This window comes from Engraulis encrasicolus, chromosome 2 (genome assembly GCF_034702125.1).
Source record: "Engraulis encrasicolus isolate BLACKSEA-1 chromosome 2, IST_EnEncr_1.0, whole genome shotgun sequence".
NCBI lineage: Eukaryota > Metazoa > Chordata > Actinopteri > Clupeiformes > Engraulidae > Engraulis > Engraulis encrasicolus.
The window spans coordinates 21,802,229-21,819,540 of NC_085858.1; the positions used below are offsets into that span (position 1 = coordinate 21,802,229).

The 17,312-nt window shown below is 42.2% G+C and overlaps 1 protein-coding gene across 2 annotated transcripts; it reads right to left on the reverse strand.

Annotated features, from left to right (window-relative positions):
- Nucleotides 1-938: 938 nt before the first annotated feature.
- tom1 (target of myb1 membrane trafficking protein) lies at nt 939-11,721 on the reverse strand. 2 transcript variants are annotated; one of them, XM_063183721.1, is made up of 16 exons: nt 11,623-11,721; nt 10,324-10,408; nt 10,063-10,141; nt 9,663-9,812; nt 9,189-9,320; nt 8,299-8,514; nt 6,741-6,857; nt 5,818-5,951; nt 5,156-5,195; nt 4,671-4,794; nt 4,486-4,561; nt 4,301-4,358; nt 3,893-3,961; nt 3,106-3,165; nt 2,902-2,944; nt 939-2,385 (listed from the first exon to the last, which is right to left on the reverse strand). In XM_063183721.1, exons 1-16 carry the CDS (start codon nt 11,672-11,674, stop codon nt 2,303-2,305), a joined length of 1,518 nt encoding a protein of 505 aa, XP_063039791.1. In that variant the 5' UTR covers nt 11,675-11,721; the 3' UTR covers nt 939-2,302. The 2 variants fall into 2 exon arrangements, with proteins under 2 accessions (XP_063039791.1, XP_063039800.1); XM_063183730.1 differs by lacking the exon at nt 3,893-3,961.
- Nucleotides 11,722-17,312: the final 5,591 nt, after the last annotated feature.

Consider the following 17,312-nt stretch of genomic DNA (forward strand, 5'->3'; position numbering starts at 1 on the left):
AACCCTAGTGGGCGTGACAAGGACAGCCAATGAAATCAATCGTGTTTTTTTCCTTCCTCTACTGGTGTGCTGGTTTGTTTATACAGTACTGCACTTGCTCTGTCCAGAGCCATCTAATATCAGAGTTACGCCACTCCCATAGACCTCTATGGACCAATCTTTCCACAGCAATGGCTGCTCTAATGGAGCCTCACGGAGAGTTAACATGGAAATCCCCATTGACTTTAGTTCTATTAGAAGTTACTTAGTTCCAGGAGGTGGCTGTAGAACACAGAAAATGTGGTAAAGGTAATGTAATTTGTTTGTACTTAATCTTTGTTTGGTATGTGATGGTTCTGTGTTAGTTTCCAACGAACAGAAGTTTACTGTTAAGAAACATTTTAATCTACGCAAATCACATCACCAACCGACTTCCTGGTCCCCGGTTTGCGCAACTCTGTTATTAAATGGCACTTGCTCTGTCTGTGCAGACACCCCATTTCACCCTACTAAAAGACCAATGGCACAGGTACCTAGTATGGATTACGGGACATTAAAAAGTTTTGCCATGTAAAATTGATGCGAAATGTAATGGAGAAGACATGACAATAATTCCCCATATTGGAATTTTGAAGAAGCTGTGTGAGAATCCCAAACTCAATTGGAAAACTTAATAGGCCTCTCATAGCACAATTTCACTTTAACTTATTGTCATCAAGGGCCTGGCCCTGGTTTGACTTACACAGATTTATAGTTAATACAAAAGAAGTGTTGAAAAGTCCTGCAGCTGTATCCATAATCATAATCATCTCCATCATCATCATCATCATCATCATCATCAACAACAACTACATGCCAATATTCATCATTAATGTTGTCTCAACATTCTTGACAATTGAAAGTCCTCTGTGAGCTATGCTTTCCAAACCAAACACAAAGCACTCAGACAAGTTTCCTCAGCATGTTAATACATGTATTTAATCTTAACATGTACATAAACACGGCCATGTGTGAATGTCTGTAGGGGGGAGACAACAAGTTCTCAACAGGTGTGCAATAATAGCTAGACTGCATTCGTGACACAACAGTTTTCCTATGGTTAAAAATAATCCGACCTGCAGGTTGAGCCAAGTATGTTCTCCTAATGCGCCCGAGACGTTGACATCTATAAATGGAACCGTCATCACAAATGATTTCATTGCACATCCAACACAGTAACAGTCATTTTGTGGTAGTGTGTTAATTTCTTTTACAAATAGTGGTTTTTCAGAAACAGTTTTTTTTTTTTAACTTTATTTCTAGGCGTAGGCCTTTCATGAAGTGAAAAATAACATTGCTTCCTTCAAATAAGTAGTGTCACATCAGTATTGTGCAAATGCATGAGAAATATGTGCAAATCTATAAAGTAAACAATTACAATTTGTGCCATTGTAACCTTTTAAGACTGACCAAAAGGAATGCTGGAAAGGCTAGCATTTGTTTTCTATAAAATGTTAACAAGATGATCTAAAACCTTCATACAAAAATATTAAAAGAGTAAAACAGAGAGGCCAAAAGAAATAACAGATTTAACTTGAATGTGTCTGGAACAACATAACTGTATGATGACTGGGGCAAGCGTTAAGAATGCATTCCCAAGGGTTGCCAGATGTGGTTGATGATTTCAAGCCCAATAAATGCTTGAAAACGCTGGAGGAGGGAAGTAAATCCCATCCAATTTGAAGAAAATGCGATGGATTTCTATGGACACAAATAATAATAATAATAATATAAAAACAATACGTCTTTTCACCCACAGATGTTCATCCGAAACGCCCCAATTGGGCAGGAAACTGCCCGATCTGGCAACCCAGAACATTCCCCAGACAGACAGTCAGTCAGGCAGTCAGATCATTCCACTGATTAGCATAATTAGCCTAACCAGGAAGTAGAGGTGAGGGGCGCTACATCTAAAGGGAAAGCATTTAAGCCTTCAGGACAGGATTACCGCTACCCATTTCCAGTGTCAATAAAGCAGTACGATGGAATACAGCTGGAAAACAAATTTCATTTGATATTCCAAGTGAGGTATTAATAGCTAGCAATATCTACAGCCTAGTTTTTGTAGCCTGCCATGCTCCTTCACACAGCTTGGTAATGACCTCAAAAACCACTGAGTCTGCAGCTCCTTGAAATGATTCAAGCTGGCCGCTGTTAGTTAGTGTCGATGTTATGGCGACAGAACAGAATTCAAAGCAGCAGACAGGCCTTTAAGGACCGCATGGCTGTCTCTCAAAATAAGCCATAGAGGAAAATCACTCTTCGTGGATCTGTCGCTTGGTTTTCATTTGCTCAAGTCCGGCGGTGCCCTCACGGTTGGAAGACGGTCCGCTGCTCTCGCTCGTTCTGCCAGAAACCTGTCGAACTCTGGAGAGGATGGAGAGCAGATAGAAAAGGGCTTTTAACAAAAACACACCAAATCATATACTGAGAAACACAGTGCACAGCTAACCTCTGGCATTGTTAAATGGTATGGACCACAGTGCAGTAGACAGAGTGTGCTGACATTCCCGTAGACTCCTGTTAAAAAATGGCAGACGAAATCTGTTCATATGGTCAAATTTGGTCGATCTCCCGGCTTTATGGATCCTCAAAAAAAATCACAAAGCTTTGTTCAATTTTGTAGCTCAGCATTGAGGAGTCAATAAAATAACAGATCGTTTTGCACATTTAAAAGCATTAAATATCAATGACCCATTATTTACTTTAAATTGTAATTTGCTTAAGTACAAAATCACAACAATCTACTTTAAAAAGTCACAGCAGTCAAGTAACCTAACGGCCGACACAGCTTTGAAGGAAAAAAAGAAACCATGTGACCATGCATCTCTCTCTCTCTCTCTCTCTCTCTCTCTCTCTCTCTCTCTGAACTGCTTAACACACCTTCACTGGTAACTCCCTCCGAGTCTGCTAAGTCATCCTCCACCTGTGGTAAACATACAAAGACAAAAATAAAAAGAAATGTCCTGTTATAGCACAGAAATAACTATTTAAGAGAGCACAGCATTTCTGGGCAACAACAAAATAAAACTGGTTAAATGAAATAAAAGAAACAAAATTTCTGCACATTGAGACAGGTTGACTCACATCATCAAACTCAAGCCATCTCTCAATGTCATCCATAACGGAGGCCTGGTTAACGGGTATCTATGAAAGAAAAACAAACATATGTGTCACTGGTGTTAGGAACTGGTCAGTGCTGACTGTGAATAAGTACTAGATACTCCCTAAATCATTTTTATTTTGCCAAGCACTAGATACTTCCCCAAAGCCTTATACCGAAAAACATGTGATTCAGAGAAACATCCTAAATCCTGTTCATTCCACACGCCCTTCACCACCGCCTCCCACAACCATGGGTATTGCACAGCTTAGCAGTCACCGTTACAGTTTCGCAACCAAAGAAATGAAAGAAATCGAGTCTTAGCAGGCCAGACAAAATCTAGATCAACCCAGAAAAACCCAGAGCTCTATTCAAAACATGCAGAAGATTATCCACTCCACACAGCCGGTCCCTGAGAGAACGGAAAGACCAAAGAACACCAAGGAAGGCATGGGCAACAATAGTGTTGCCACTGAGGCCAAGTGCAAAGCGTGAAGTGAGTAGGTAGAGATGGTAGCAGTGAGCAGGCGTTGTATATTTAGGTGCTGGTTACACATATGTGGGTATTTTTAAATGCGGATATTCTTTTATCCATTTACTTGTAAACACAACATGTGGTTGTGACAGGCGCGTTTTAGCCCACTAAATGGGATATAAAACCGGAGTTTTGAAATGCACATTCTAAAAATCCGTTTACGTGGCCAAAACCAATATCCACATACATGTAAACTGCTTCTTAAGAGTTAAGAGTTTCGGTCCCGTCAGACCCACCATGCCTTTTGCCATCATCCAATGAAACTGTGGAGAGGAGCTGAGGGGGGCGGGCTCTGGGCTGTCACTCTTCACATGCCGTCCAATCACAACATTTTCACACAGATACAATATCATGGTAAGGTTGTGAACACACATCTCGTGGTGTACACAAACACACATGCACGCACTCACTCTCTCACACACACACACACACACACACACACACACACACACACACACACACACACACACACACACACACACACACACACTTGCAGCTTCAAGGCTAGATTGAGGTTTTAGCATCAGGTAACCAAAACAAACAGGCAACCAGACACCAGGCAACCTGGGCTTTCCCAGGTGGGCTTTCACAAAAGTGCTTTCATCAAAATGGTGTCCACAGGGAAAGTCATTTCAGATACTAACCGTGCTGGTTCGCCGTGCATTGTTAGAGGCCTCATTCGGTACATTGCTATGCAGGTCACTGAAACACATTTCAAGATTTGATATTAGACACCTGTATTCTACCTCTGACCCACACACACACCCACCCACACACAAGTAGCATTGTTGATAGGTGCTCGGCCGTGGTCAGTTGCATAGGATTTTACCTATTTATCTGCTGGGTTGCAGAATGATTCTGGATCGGAGCTGGCTGAATCGGAGGAGGCTTGCTGTCTTTTGTATCTACAGATTTTAAAAAAAACGTACAGTATTAGCAGAGTGAAGGCACCATGGTGCCAATATTGAAAGGCAAGGTCATGCTTAACGAGATTGCTAATTAAAGAGTGCTTACGAAGGCCTGCCATTTGGCTGGAGAGGATGCTGATTGGTGGTTGCCGGCATGGCTTGAGTTCAGACGTGGCCACTGACTGGTTGGAGGGTGGACTGAGGTCTTTCAGGTTCGCGTAGGTGGGGCACTGATGGGGTTTAATGACACAGAGACACCCAAGAATTAAGATACCAGTGCAGCGTGTTACTAAATGACTGTTATTTATATAGCTCAATGCTATGTATTGATTTTAGGTATGCACTAGGCATACCATTGGGAATTTCCATTAGTGCACTTTGCATCTGTATTTGTCAGTGCTGTGTATTCTTTTAGGTGTTATGCGCTGTGTGTTAGGTGGAAGTTTTTGCGTCCAAGACAAATTTTCTTCAGGACCAATGAATGAATCTCGAACCTTGATATAAATGAAGTATTATTTCAGATTTGTCTACAAAGGGGAAAAACACATCTTTGCACAAATAGTGTTATGTGGTTGGTGGATCTTTCCTTACCTCCCGAGGTGCTTCCGAAGAAGAATAAAGTCTTTCGTACCTGTGCAACAAAATCAATCCTCTATTAATCAATAAACATATAACAATAAAAATATTCAAAATCTTTCTTCTGCCTTTCTCTGTTAACATACCTGAAGTAAGTGTTTTAATGTTTGAATTGGTTATGGAAAAATGATGTAATATCAACCTAGTTACCATGTTCCTGATGCTGTCTTAAAATCAGATTAAAAAAATATATGAGAACTGAATTTAAATGACTTAAATAGCGTTTTGGAAAGAGCTCTTCATTTGTAAATATTGAAACTGAGTTGTATAAAGCAGTAGAGGTACAAATGTAATTACAACACTAGTTGTATGTTACTACAAAGTTGAAACCATATAATATTATACCTGTAATGTTGTAATTACATTTTTTTTCCCTTTCCTTTTTTTCAAAGATCCTTCTTGGACTTTTACGACTTTATGGATGACAGGACAGTTTGAGAGGTGGACAGGAAACGAATGGGGAGAGAGATGGGGAAGGGTTGGCAAATGACCCGGGCCGGGAATCGAACCCGGGTCGGCTGCACGGCAGAGGAGCGCCCCACCGGTTGGCCACAGCAGGGCCTGTAATAACATTTGTAAGAGTACTTCTACATAAGAGTACTTCTACTACTACAGACCTCCTGTATCGCGTGAAGGTGGTGTTGATCTCATCGTTGGTGATCAGCAGTTCCTCCACCAGCTTCTCCTCCGCCAGTCGAGGAATCAGCCCCACCAGCTTGTCCTGCATGTCCTTACATGTGGCGTAAAGCTGCTGCACTCAGGAACACACACACACACACATGGTCAGATCAGATGATTCACCAGGCGTCACTCAGTAATTGAGTCATGTTTGGGAGTTGCATTAAGATTACACCTCAGACTTGTACACAAACAAATTACCTCAGTGTCAAACATCCTACAGTGTATCTAAAGCGGCGCACACACACATTACTAGCTTCTCGGTTGCTCGCCTACTCGCCACTCTTTCATGGAACGTTCCCTGAAAGTTCCCGCGGCTTTAACTGCCAATGTACAGGCGAGAAGTACCGATCTCTGCATTCCAATGGGTTACTCGCTTACTCACCTCGCTCGACGTTAAAATATTTTCAACTCAGGATCCGACCACATCGCATCGCTTGTACAGTACTCGCCTACTTGCCTGCTAGTCTCGCTGGAATATATTGATATTCTATGGACTTCATTCGCTGAGCGAGTAACTAGCAGCGAAGTGTGTGTACGGCCCTTAATGATCCAATTCACAAGGAAAATCAAATTTAATTTGTGTACGGATAGATAACTTAAACAAACAAAAAATAATCAAAACCTTATGTTAGGAGACCGCACTTTTAACAACGGCATTTTCACATTTTCTCAGGGGACAAACCCCAGAACCCCCGGCAACACAAGGTCTCTAGCGCTTAGCTTCTCTAGCTTCTAAAACCCTGAATCTTTTTTGGAAACCAGCAACACACATGGATGGGGGACCATTGTTGCAGTCTAGCTCAGGGGCCCATGGAGTCTGTACGCCCCATATTCCATCCCTGTAGGCCCAGTGTCTCACCAGTAGCAGCTCTTTATCGGATGGCTGAGCGCAGCCCGGGTGCATCTGGGTCATCATGTCAGACATCACCGCCAGGTTTCCTCTCACCACTTGGATGTCCGACCGCAATCTCTTCAACTGGAAGGCAAAACATAGCATACTTAACAACTTTTCTGCAGAGATTCCACCTTCCAATTTGTTTGTGTAATCAGACACAGGGGTGTAACTGAGAGGCCAATGTTAAAAAAACTAGAAATGACTACAATTAAGTGAATATTCTCAAAAAGCAAAGACATTTTGCCACTTGACAGTTCATCCCAATAAACCGGCATAGAATACATCAACACAAATGGTTTCCAACCAGAGCACTGCATCAAGCTTTTGATTACAAACACAGCAAACAAACAAAGGTGTCACACTTGGAACAGGGGTGGAGTGTTGTTTGGACTTTGCTAGTCACAGGACTGCCATGGCTAGCTGCCATTAGCCGCTGCTGAACTGTTGCAAGAAATAGAGGACACTAGAAAATGTCCATAGACACAAAAAATATGACCCAGATCTCTCTAGAGCAGTGGTTCTCAACCTTTTTGAACCAACGGCCCCTTGACCTCATCATAAACCTGCCAACACATACAGTGTAAGTATTTTTAGAAAATAGACCAATGCCCCCAATTTGCACTAATGCCGCCCCTGAGCTGTCTCCTTTTCAACACCACCGAGGGCTCCCTAATGACCCCTGGGAGGCTTTAGAGCCCCCGTTGAGAAACACTACTCTAGATCACGCATTCACCCTCTTTGTACAGGGGGCTAAAACCTGGTGCTTTGTACCCTGGGCCAAAGTTCCCGGGGCTTAGTTGAATTCTCTGGTCTGAATTCCTAGTGTATAAATAATGCTATTAATGTCAGATGAAAAGGGGACCCCACGAGTCCAAAATTCTGGAATGCACGTGGAATGATTAGCAGTCAGGAAAAGAAATGTTGGCACAATGAAGTGACTGAACTAGCACAATGCAGTCTGCCCCTTCGCACAAACCATCACGTAGTCAGTAGGCTAAACGTAATTTATTAATATCAAAAGGCAAGAAGTCCCTATGTATAACTAGTTTCCAGGTTACCTAAAATACTGTAAATCCTGCAGCAGTCTACCAGTGCGCAGTCACTCCCCAAATTCTCTAGATTCAATCGCAAGTATGTTAACCAACAGGAAAAATGTCAACACAGAGGGTTCTCCCCAACACCTTATAGCCACCTTGACAACACACACCTACCTCCTTTTACATTACATCACATTACACTTAACTGCCTTGCTCAAGGGCACTTCAGCCGTGGATGGAGATGTAGGGAGGACGGTTAAGAGTGGGATTCGAACCTGCAAACGTCTGATCTTAGCTCCACCTCCCTAACCACTATGCCACAGCTGCTCCCAAACCCTTGACAAGGAACCTTTAAATGCTAAACACAGCCAAGAACAACATAGCCTATCCCATCATGATAGTTAAACATGTCTGGGATACGGCTAACCAGACACCCAAATAACAAATATTATGTGGGAAACAGTACAGTCAGTTAGTCAGCTTACCTGCTGAGGTGTCAGTACCACTGGGTCATCAGGGTTTTCTGTCTCTGGGGGCTCTGGCTCTGGCTCTGGCTCTGGCTGAGACTGAGGAGGTTGAGGTTGAGACTGAGACTGAGACTGAGATTGAGGCCGGTCTGGTGATGGTGAAGAGGGTGTAGTTGGCTTGGTCGACTGACCGGTGGAATTCACAGAAACAGGAGGACAGGAGCCGGCCACAGTCTGGTGAAAAGGTGAACAGACAACGCAACAGCTATTCAAACTGTAAACGAGACCTGTGGTGTATTCATCCACGGTCAATACAATACACACACCATGTTGGATGATCAAATTTCAAGTGTATTGTATTCTACTTATTCCTAAGGGGCCTAAGGAGCTAGCGTGGGGAATGCTCATGCTGCCTTGTCTGCTTGTTTCGATTTGGAGGCAGGGAAACCCTGGCTGATATCTTGGCCTGAGCTTGGGATACCAACCACAGAATGGAGGATGGCTTGGCAAGACATTATTATTAGACAAACGAAAGCTTGCAGTTTGTTTAAAGAGCAACCATGACAACACCAGAAGCGAAGCCAGCTTTCCATCCAGGTTTAAGATAGTATTTTAAGTTAACCCCTTTGCCTGTTATAACTTTACTGTCACCAAGTGTAATGACCAAGTCTTAATCTGTTACTTCATGGCTGGTTTCTGTAATGTCATAGCAATGTTGTTATGATGTACAGTAGTTAAATCTTTTCAGCAATGAGTGAATGGGCCCGACAGCGCTGGCGCAATCTGTGCAAAGAGTCTACTACATCGTTAAGATCGGCCTCCACTAGAAGAAAATGAATACATGGGTCCCACACTATACCTCACTTGTGATAAAGTGTGGCGATAGCCAGCCCTACTCAGAACTGTACCTTGCAGGGGGTATGTATTGGAGCTGAGTCCAGGTCCGTGTGGGGGAACTCCAGTCCTTTCCTCCTGAGGTCCTCATAAACAGACACCACGCCCGTCAGGTCGGGGGAGCTGCGGAATGCATCGGCCCACGCCTGCAGTGTATGGGAGAGACAGACAGTTGGGCCACAGTGCATGAACACACCCTTAACCACGCCCACACGCGCGCACACAAACACACGCACACCCGCACACACACACACACACACACACACATGCGATTCAATTTCACACCCTACCGAGCTACATACCTACACATGCATGCAAAACAACGAGAAATGCGTGAAAAAGCACACAAGGACGACACACACACACACACACACACACACACACACACACACACACACACACACACACACACACACACACACACACACACACGGCCAACTGCTGCTTTCCTGGCCTCAGCCAGCATGACTGCAGGTACACTAACTTGCCTGTATGAGACTGAGTACCCTGTCTTGCATCACCAGTGGAGGGTTGTTCCTGGGCAGTATGGCTCTGACCAGAACCCCCTCTATGAACTCTCTGGTGGACACCAGAATATGGAACCTGTGGCCACAATTCTTTACACATGCCTCCAGAACCTGACGTTCAAAAAAGAAAGACAAACATATGAGTCACACATAATGTACACATGTTGCATAAATGTAGATAAAGCATGTGCATAGCAGTGAGGACATAACAGGAGTTAAGCAAGTGTTGCACAAAGAAAGAAAGAAAGAAAGAAAGAAAGAAAGAAAGAAAGAAAGAAAGAAAGAAAGAAAGAAAGAAAGAAAGAAAGAAAGAAAGAAGAAGTGCAAGAAAGAAAGAAGAAGTGCGAGAAAGTACACTCACCGTTAGTGTCAACATGACTTCTTTGAAGTTCCTATTCCCCACAATTCTCTTTTTTATTGCCTTAACAGCATCCCTTGGTCTTCATTAGATAACATGCAACACAGACAAATAAAGGAGAAGAATGTCAAACCTCCTATCGTGACACAGAAGTGCTATGCATCGGTTATGACATTGTCGTTAGGTAGTAATAAATCCAAAAATAGCAGTTAACCAGTGAGAAAACAGGACGTTATGCTGAAGCATCGCCACTAGGCCACACACCCCTCTTCAGTTTCATTGACGAGGTCACAGATGTCCATGTTGAGTGCCCAGTCTTCTGATGGTAGAGTACAACTGGTGGCATGCTCTGTAGTGGAAGGAGCCACAACGCACACAATATGAACACACAACACAGTGTATGGGGTTATGGACAACAGCTACATGCATTTCTATAGGCATGCATAACAGGCTTTTTTTATACTGCAGTCACCAACAAATCAAATGCAGACTTCCGTACAACTGTGACTAGGCTTTGTGTTTGTTTACACTGTGGCAAAGGGAGTGAATAATTTTCTCACTGATGACTTGGCTGCGATAAGATTTCTTATGAGGGTGACAACATGATTGGCACAATGACATCAGTTTAAAATGAAGGCTAGATCACCCACCAGGTAGGTATAGGACAGGGTAGGCTACACCTTCTTTTTGCACACAGCACTCTTTCTCTGTCCGAATTCTGTGCCCTAGTCAGTCTTTTGGGTAGTAATTATCTGCCCTGTCTGCAGTTAAAATCCGCCTTTGTTTGCCCTAACCCATTCTCTCATTTTCCCCCACGTTCATGTGACTGTCAGCTGCTATTTGCCACTTTGGCACACTTTTCTTTTGGGCAAATTAGATGACATGCATTCATTCACTTGGCGGGCAGGGGTGTGGAGAGGGTATGGAATTCACTGAGAGCAACAAGCTTACCCACCCTGCTTTAGCATATTGCATGGCTTATAAAAAACCCAAGGCTGAACTACAAAGCCTAATAAATCAAATCAGCTAACGGAGTAGTTTACAAAAACACAGGTCTGGGGCCATTGTGTTCAAAATCTCTTCTTAGAATGCTGCAGCATCTTTCTGTCATAAAACCTTCCAACTAGGTCACCGCTAGCTTGTGTCCATGGTGCTGTAGGAAGTAGGCTAGGCTACATGAACGTTTTAACCTCATCTTCAGCCTATCGCCGGTCAACACAATACCCGTTCCACCAATTGAACAGAGGATTAAGCATTCAACCCGCCTATGTATTTAGATAGCATACACAGGGTATCAATTCAACAGTCATCCTTTCTTTTAGGCTACTGTCGTTTTTGATATAGGCCTACCAATTAAGAAATTTTCAAACGTTTTGCAAATAACACCACTTAATTAGACTATGTTCTTATCATGCAGTGTTAGAACGTGAGTCTCTCTCTCCCTGTCTCTAGCCTCAGACTTTTATTCGAGTGTATCAACAGTGGTTACATTTTTGTCGGAATCAGGGATCATGCCAACTTGGAGTTAAATGTAACGTTCCATTGTTGAAATGTTACACTTACCTATTCGCTGACCCACTGCCGTGGAAAAGGGATTTCCTATTAAAAACTCCATGTCTCTGGCGTTCTGGACGCCACTTTCCCTGCGTCGACCTGCGATGCTCAAATCAGTCTTTATTTAGGAGCCCAGTGAGTCCAGGAGGCGCTGAAGAACGCCAACTTAACTCGGTTACGTCACCTGTTAAAGGGAAAGTTTCTCGCACAGGGAAGACATTATTTTTTGCTTTCTGGAAACAAACATTTATCGTGAAAGGGTGGCTGACTAATTTCACAAAATTACTTTAATTGCCTTTGTCCATAACGCTCCTACCAAAAGACGACGTTATCGATGTGAACATTATGGAAATTCTATGACCCCACATTGGGCATCTGGATTTTTTTTTAAGTATTGGACTGCACAGGGTAACCTTCCATGACCTTGGTAAGCAGTGCTTCGGCCACTTGTTTACGTTGTAATAACCAAGTCATAAGACTTGTTGAATGAATGAAGAACAACCATAGTCGTTCAGGACGATGATGCCACATGGTGACGCTGTTTCACAAGCAGCCTCCTGACCTCTTCTACCATGCAGCTCAGTTCGATTTTCACCATATCAAATATATCATTTACATGAAGGGATAAAGCTCAAATACTGTGTTTTTATCACCAATTTTCTATTACTGCAATATAGTAGGCCGAGACATAGTGCAGTCTACTGTAGCTTGTTTAATGCTACTGTAGGTCAATTACAGACAAGTAAGGCCTAGGCTACACAACACCAGAAATTCTGTGTCCTGCAATATTTTTTTATGCAGGAGAGGCTATGCAAAACAGTAATATAACACTCGTCTAGGCTAGACTACGCTACTGCACACTTGAAATAGGTACAGAAATTAAGTAAGGGTTAACGTTCGGTGAGAAGGTCGCTACCGTGGAATAGCAGCACGACAGAGAGAATCTTTAGACCCCGACGCGGAGCGGCACTCTGTAGCAGCACTCTGAAGTGCTGCTATTCCACAAAGCGACCGACTCGCCGAAAGTTAACCCACTTATTATATGGATAGGTATAGTTAAATGACTCACACATGGCGGGGACATTTATTTAGGCCTATTTAATGTTAAGATTGTTGCTGCGCAAAACAAAACAGTGCCGTTGTGGAACACCGCTAGGCAACAGCTAGGTAGCCAGGACAACAGGTGTTGTCTATCAGAGCAGCTGATTAGAGTCTTGTTGAAAAGTCGCTTTAGCAGTGAAAAGTCTTGTTGCCATTGACAGCGGTCTGTTATAGACCAACCCGTCCGTTATCGAAAAATAACAGACGTGCGAACGTTGGGGAGCCCCGTTGAAATGAATGGAGCATTCGACCGATGACGTCACAACCATATAATAATTGTTGTTAGTCTGATCTGATGGGTGTAAGGGGATAGTAAACTAATTCCAGAGGCAACTAGAAATGCACTCAGAGAGTACAGACCTCTGCCAAGGAAGCTGTTTGATAGAACATTTGACTATATATGTCACACCCTAATTTTTTCAAGTCTTTCTCCCTTGTTTTTGTGGAGTTAGACACTGGAATGTCAAATTCACCCTATCCTGCAACGGTGAAGAATCTTTTTTTTTTTTTTAAATCCTGGATCCGGATCACCCAATTTTATCATATGTTTCCTTTGTCATTTCCAACACCACCACATCATTTCATCAAATTCCGCTCATAACGTTTGACTTATCTTGCTGACAGACTGACAGACAACCAGACAGACAGGCAAACAGATAGACAAATAAACCAATGCCACCGAAAAACATAACCAGGTAATAATAACCAGGTTGATCACCTAACCAGCTGCTTGGACTGCCCCTATGGTATTCATTTGATACACGTGATTCACACAATGAGACCATAACAATCACAAGCCACACTGTGATAAATTCCCCTGATACAAATGTGCAGATTGTGAATTTTCACGAGTTTTCAGGTGTCATTTATTTGAGTCATACTCATCACAGAGCTCACTAAGTGACGTCACCATTATTTTGAAAACAACAATAATAATAATTTAAAAACAACAACAACAACACAGGAACAAAACATGGGAGCATGAGGACATTTAAGTGAATGAAAAGCGCAATATTGCATTTTTGGCATGAAGTGTTGAAAGCAGTCACTGTTGAAGGCCTCTCTTCTTCCACAGCTTGTCTTCATTATTCAGTTTTGACCGTATCACTGCCTTTATTACTCCTACCGGGACGCCAAATTTGTTGCGGACGTGCTCTGAAATAAAGAAATAGAAAGCACTGAAGCATATACAGGATTTTGCAATTCACCTCGTCCTTTCAAAAGGAGGACATATACAGCATTTTAATAACATTTATAAACCAAGCTCAGAGAACGTGTAACTGTTGAATATGGCAACATTAACACAATTTGACAACACCAACCCTTGATGACAGCATGTGTTGACATTCTGAACACTGCAGTCAAAAGTGACATTGACAAAAAAATATCTTATATACTCTCAATATACTCTTTTTATTTGGACAGTTTATCACTGCAATACTTTTATCAGGATGATAAAATCATCATTTATGATGTCATTTATCATGTCGTTATCATGTCGTTGCCCAGCAACACTGCTCAAAAAGTTGCCTTGTGTATCATCATCATCATCATCATCAGCAGCAGCAGCAGCTATATCAGTGATTCTCAAACTGTGGGCAGGGGCCCACTGGTGGGCCAAGAAGGTATTCCAAGTGGGCCTTGCAACCATCTTCTAGTCGTGTGTGTGTGTGTGTGTGTGTGTGTGTGTGTGTGTGTGTGTGTGTGTGTGTGTGTGTGTGTGTTGCAACTGACTATTTATTCAAGTTTTATGGTGTATTGGGTCAGACGTGGGCCCAGAACGCTTGTGAAACGTTTGTGAAGTGGGCCCCAAGTAGGAAAGGGTTGGGGACCCCTGATCAATATACAGTTACATACTTATCAAAGCTGACAGCTCTCTGCAGTAGACATATTTTCTCATTAGTTTTATCTGAAAATTAGGAGCCAATCATTCCGCTGCCCTTGAGCAACATTGCTCAAAAAGCTGCCCTGTGTACCATCATCTATATACAGTAGTTACATACCTATCAGAGCTGACAGCTCTTGCGCTGGGAGGGCTTCCTTGGTGGCATGTAAGGAGTTGTGTGACTTGCGGCCGTGTAAGGACCGCGTGGCCAGTATTTCTCGACCAAAGACCGCCGTTAAAAGTTGGCACGTGTACTTCTTGTAGTCGGCGGTGGTAATGCGATTGTACAGGGACTTGCGGACCTTCAGGCCCTTTTCAATGGCAAGCCATTTTGGGTCCTCCTTAAATACAAGAAATTAAAAAAAGGATTTAGTGGATCTGTGTTTACATTGCAGGTTGTAAATGGCCAATTACATTATGCTTGAATTAATTAATTGATATTGTTATGCTATTCAATGTTTTTCGTATGGCATGACAATTTTCAAAAGTCCTCCAAATCCAATATTTTGTTCATTTTCACATTTGGCCAGATATAGCCCACGTGCATAAAGGGCTCACTTCATTGTATACCTGTGACTCTGCATTTTCTCTCGCACATACATGTATGTGAACTGTACTGACTTTTATTGACATGGTCTCAGTTTAGTTCGCTTTGAGTCCTGACAAGTTACACTTGTGAATAGGTGAAATCACTTAAGGAGAGCTGTAGAGGACCGTGTGCGATCAAAAAGAGGACTGACACTCCATAAAAGCCTAACAGGACCAGAAAGAGCAGCCAGTTGTTTTTGTTATAGTCTCACAGTATGAACAGAAACAGAACTGAGTCCTTTTGCTGTCGATTCACTTTTTGGTCCACTTAAAGGACTGAGTTTTGTTCACTAGGACTATATGTGAAAATACCATTAGTCACATACACAAAGCTTCTTCACTGCATATCTTGGCAAAAAGAATCAAGTTGTATGACCTGGGGTTTCCACAGTCGTTAAGGAGGACAGAGTAACAGTAACAGTATGTGCTCAAAGAGTAAGGTCAACTCACAACCTGAATATACTGAATAACCAGGTTGTTCCATCAATGGAATTTCTCTTTCATTCATAGAACTTTTCTTTTGTTTCATATTACAAAATGACCATGGCAGGATTTATCAGGCTTACATTGTGAGTGGGTCAAAGGGAACATGAGTGAGATGACATTTTCACAGATGTATTGGCCATCACATCAGTCCAGTGCTTGAAGTAGGGGGGGAACTCAGGGGAACTCAGTTCCCCCACCTCTTCATTTTCATCATCAGAGTTCCTGCACTTAATCTTAAGATGGACGCCTAATTGATTAAAATGCATTAAAATGCATGAAATTGCATCTAAGAAACGCACAAACCCCCAAACCCCCGTCCAAAAATACATCCTCCTTTTTGCTGTCACGGACAGTCACTCTGTGGTAGAAAATCAGGGTTCCTGCATTTCTTTTTGGATGTTTTTTTTTCAGACAACCAGGGTTCCTGCACCTCTTTTTTTACACTCCAAGCACTGCATCAGTCCACACATTAACCCCATTGAAGGCAGACTCAACCACCATCATCCATTCAAGATCCAGGAGAAAAATCTGAAAGGTCCACTGTGTAATATTTTTAGCAGTTTCTTTCCAGAATTCATGCTGCCCATTCACTAATACCACCACCATCAACTTTTAAGTATTCATTATGACTGGGGAAGTAGTACATTTCATACATGAATAGGGGGATCTTCTCCATATCCTTTTGAATTTCCAGAAATAGAATTTTTGTAGCTGTAAAACTGTATACTGTTCTTTGGTCATACTAGTATGGATCGACAAGTGGATCGGCACTAAAATGGTGGTATCGGTATCGGCGAGTACCAACAAATAGGGCACCGAAACCATTTACAGATGCTTGTATGACACATAAACAGCCTTGAAATTAGTTATTTCATAGAGGTATTTAAAAGTTTTACTATTAGTCTTTTTCCTGTTTCACAAAGGTAGGCAGCAGCCTGACAAAGCCATGCAATGATTTTACATCCAAGTAGTATGCACAGCAGCCCTTCATATATATACATTTAAAATAGGGTGGTATCGGTATCGGCCGATACTGCACAGCCAGGTATCGGGTATCGGTATCAGGGCCAAAAAATGGTACAGGTGCAACTATAATTACTACTACTAATATTATTTTATTATTTAGTGGACATTCATGAAAAGATGAAATTTGGTAATAGGCAGCAAAGGTTCAATACCCTAGGCACAGTTGCAATACTTACTCTGGCCACCATCCTACAGAGTGCACCATTAACACTGGACGGATGTAAAATATTTCAACATTGCAGAAACTTATTGAAACAATGCCACAGTGAATGCGTGCAGTTATCAAAGCTAAAGTTGCACAAACTAAATATCAGTGTGTGACCAAGAAGTTTGGTTAAAAAAATGAGTTGTTTTAAAAATAATGTCTTGTTTACTAAAATATATCATGCAGCCATTTAAGTCTACCATTGTGCTGCAATTCCCCATTTTCTCTGGATAAGATTTACGACAACACCACCTGAAAACACCTGGAGGCACCCAGACTTCATTTCTTTTATTACTTTTTGGGGGATTACTATTCATTATAATGTAAAAAATCAATAATCAACATTTTTTCCGATTATGTCAGCTATATCATCTTATGTGTATTAATAGCAATGTGACAAACACAGAC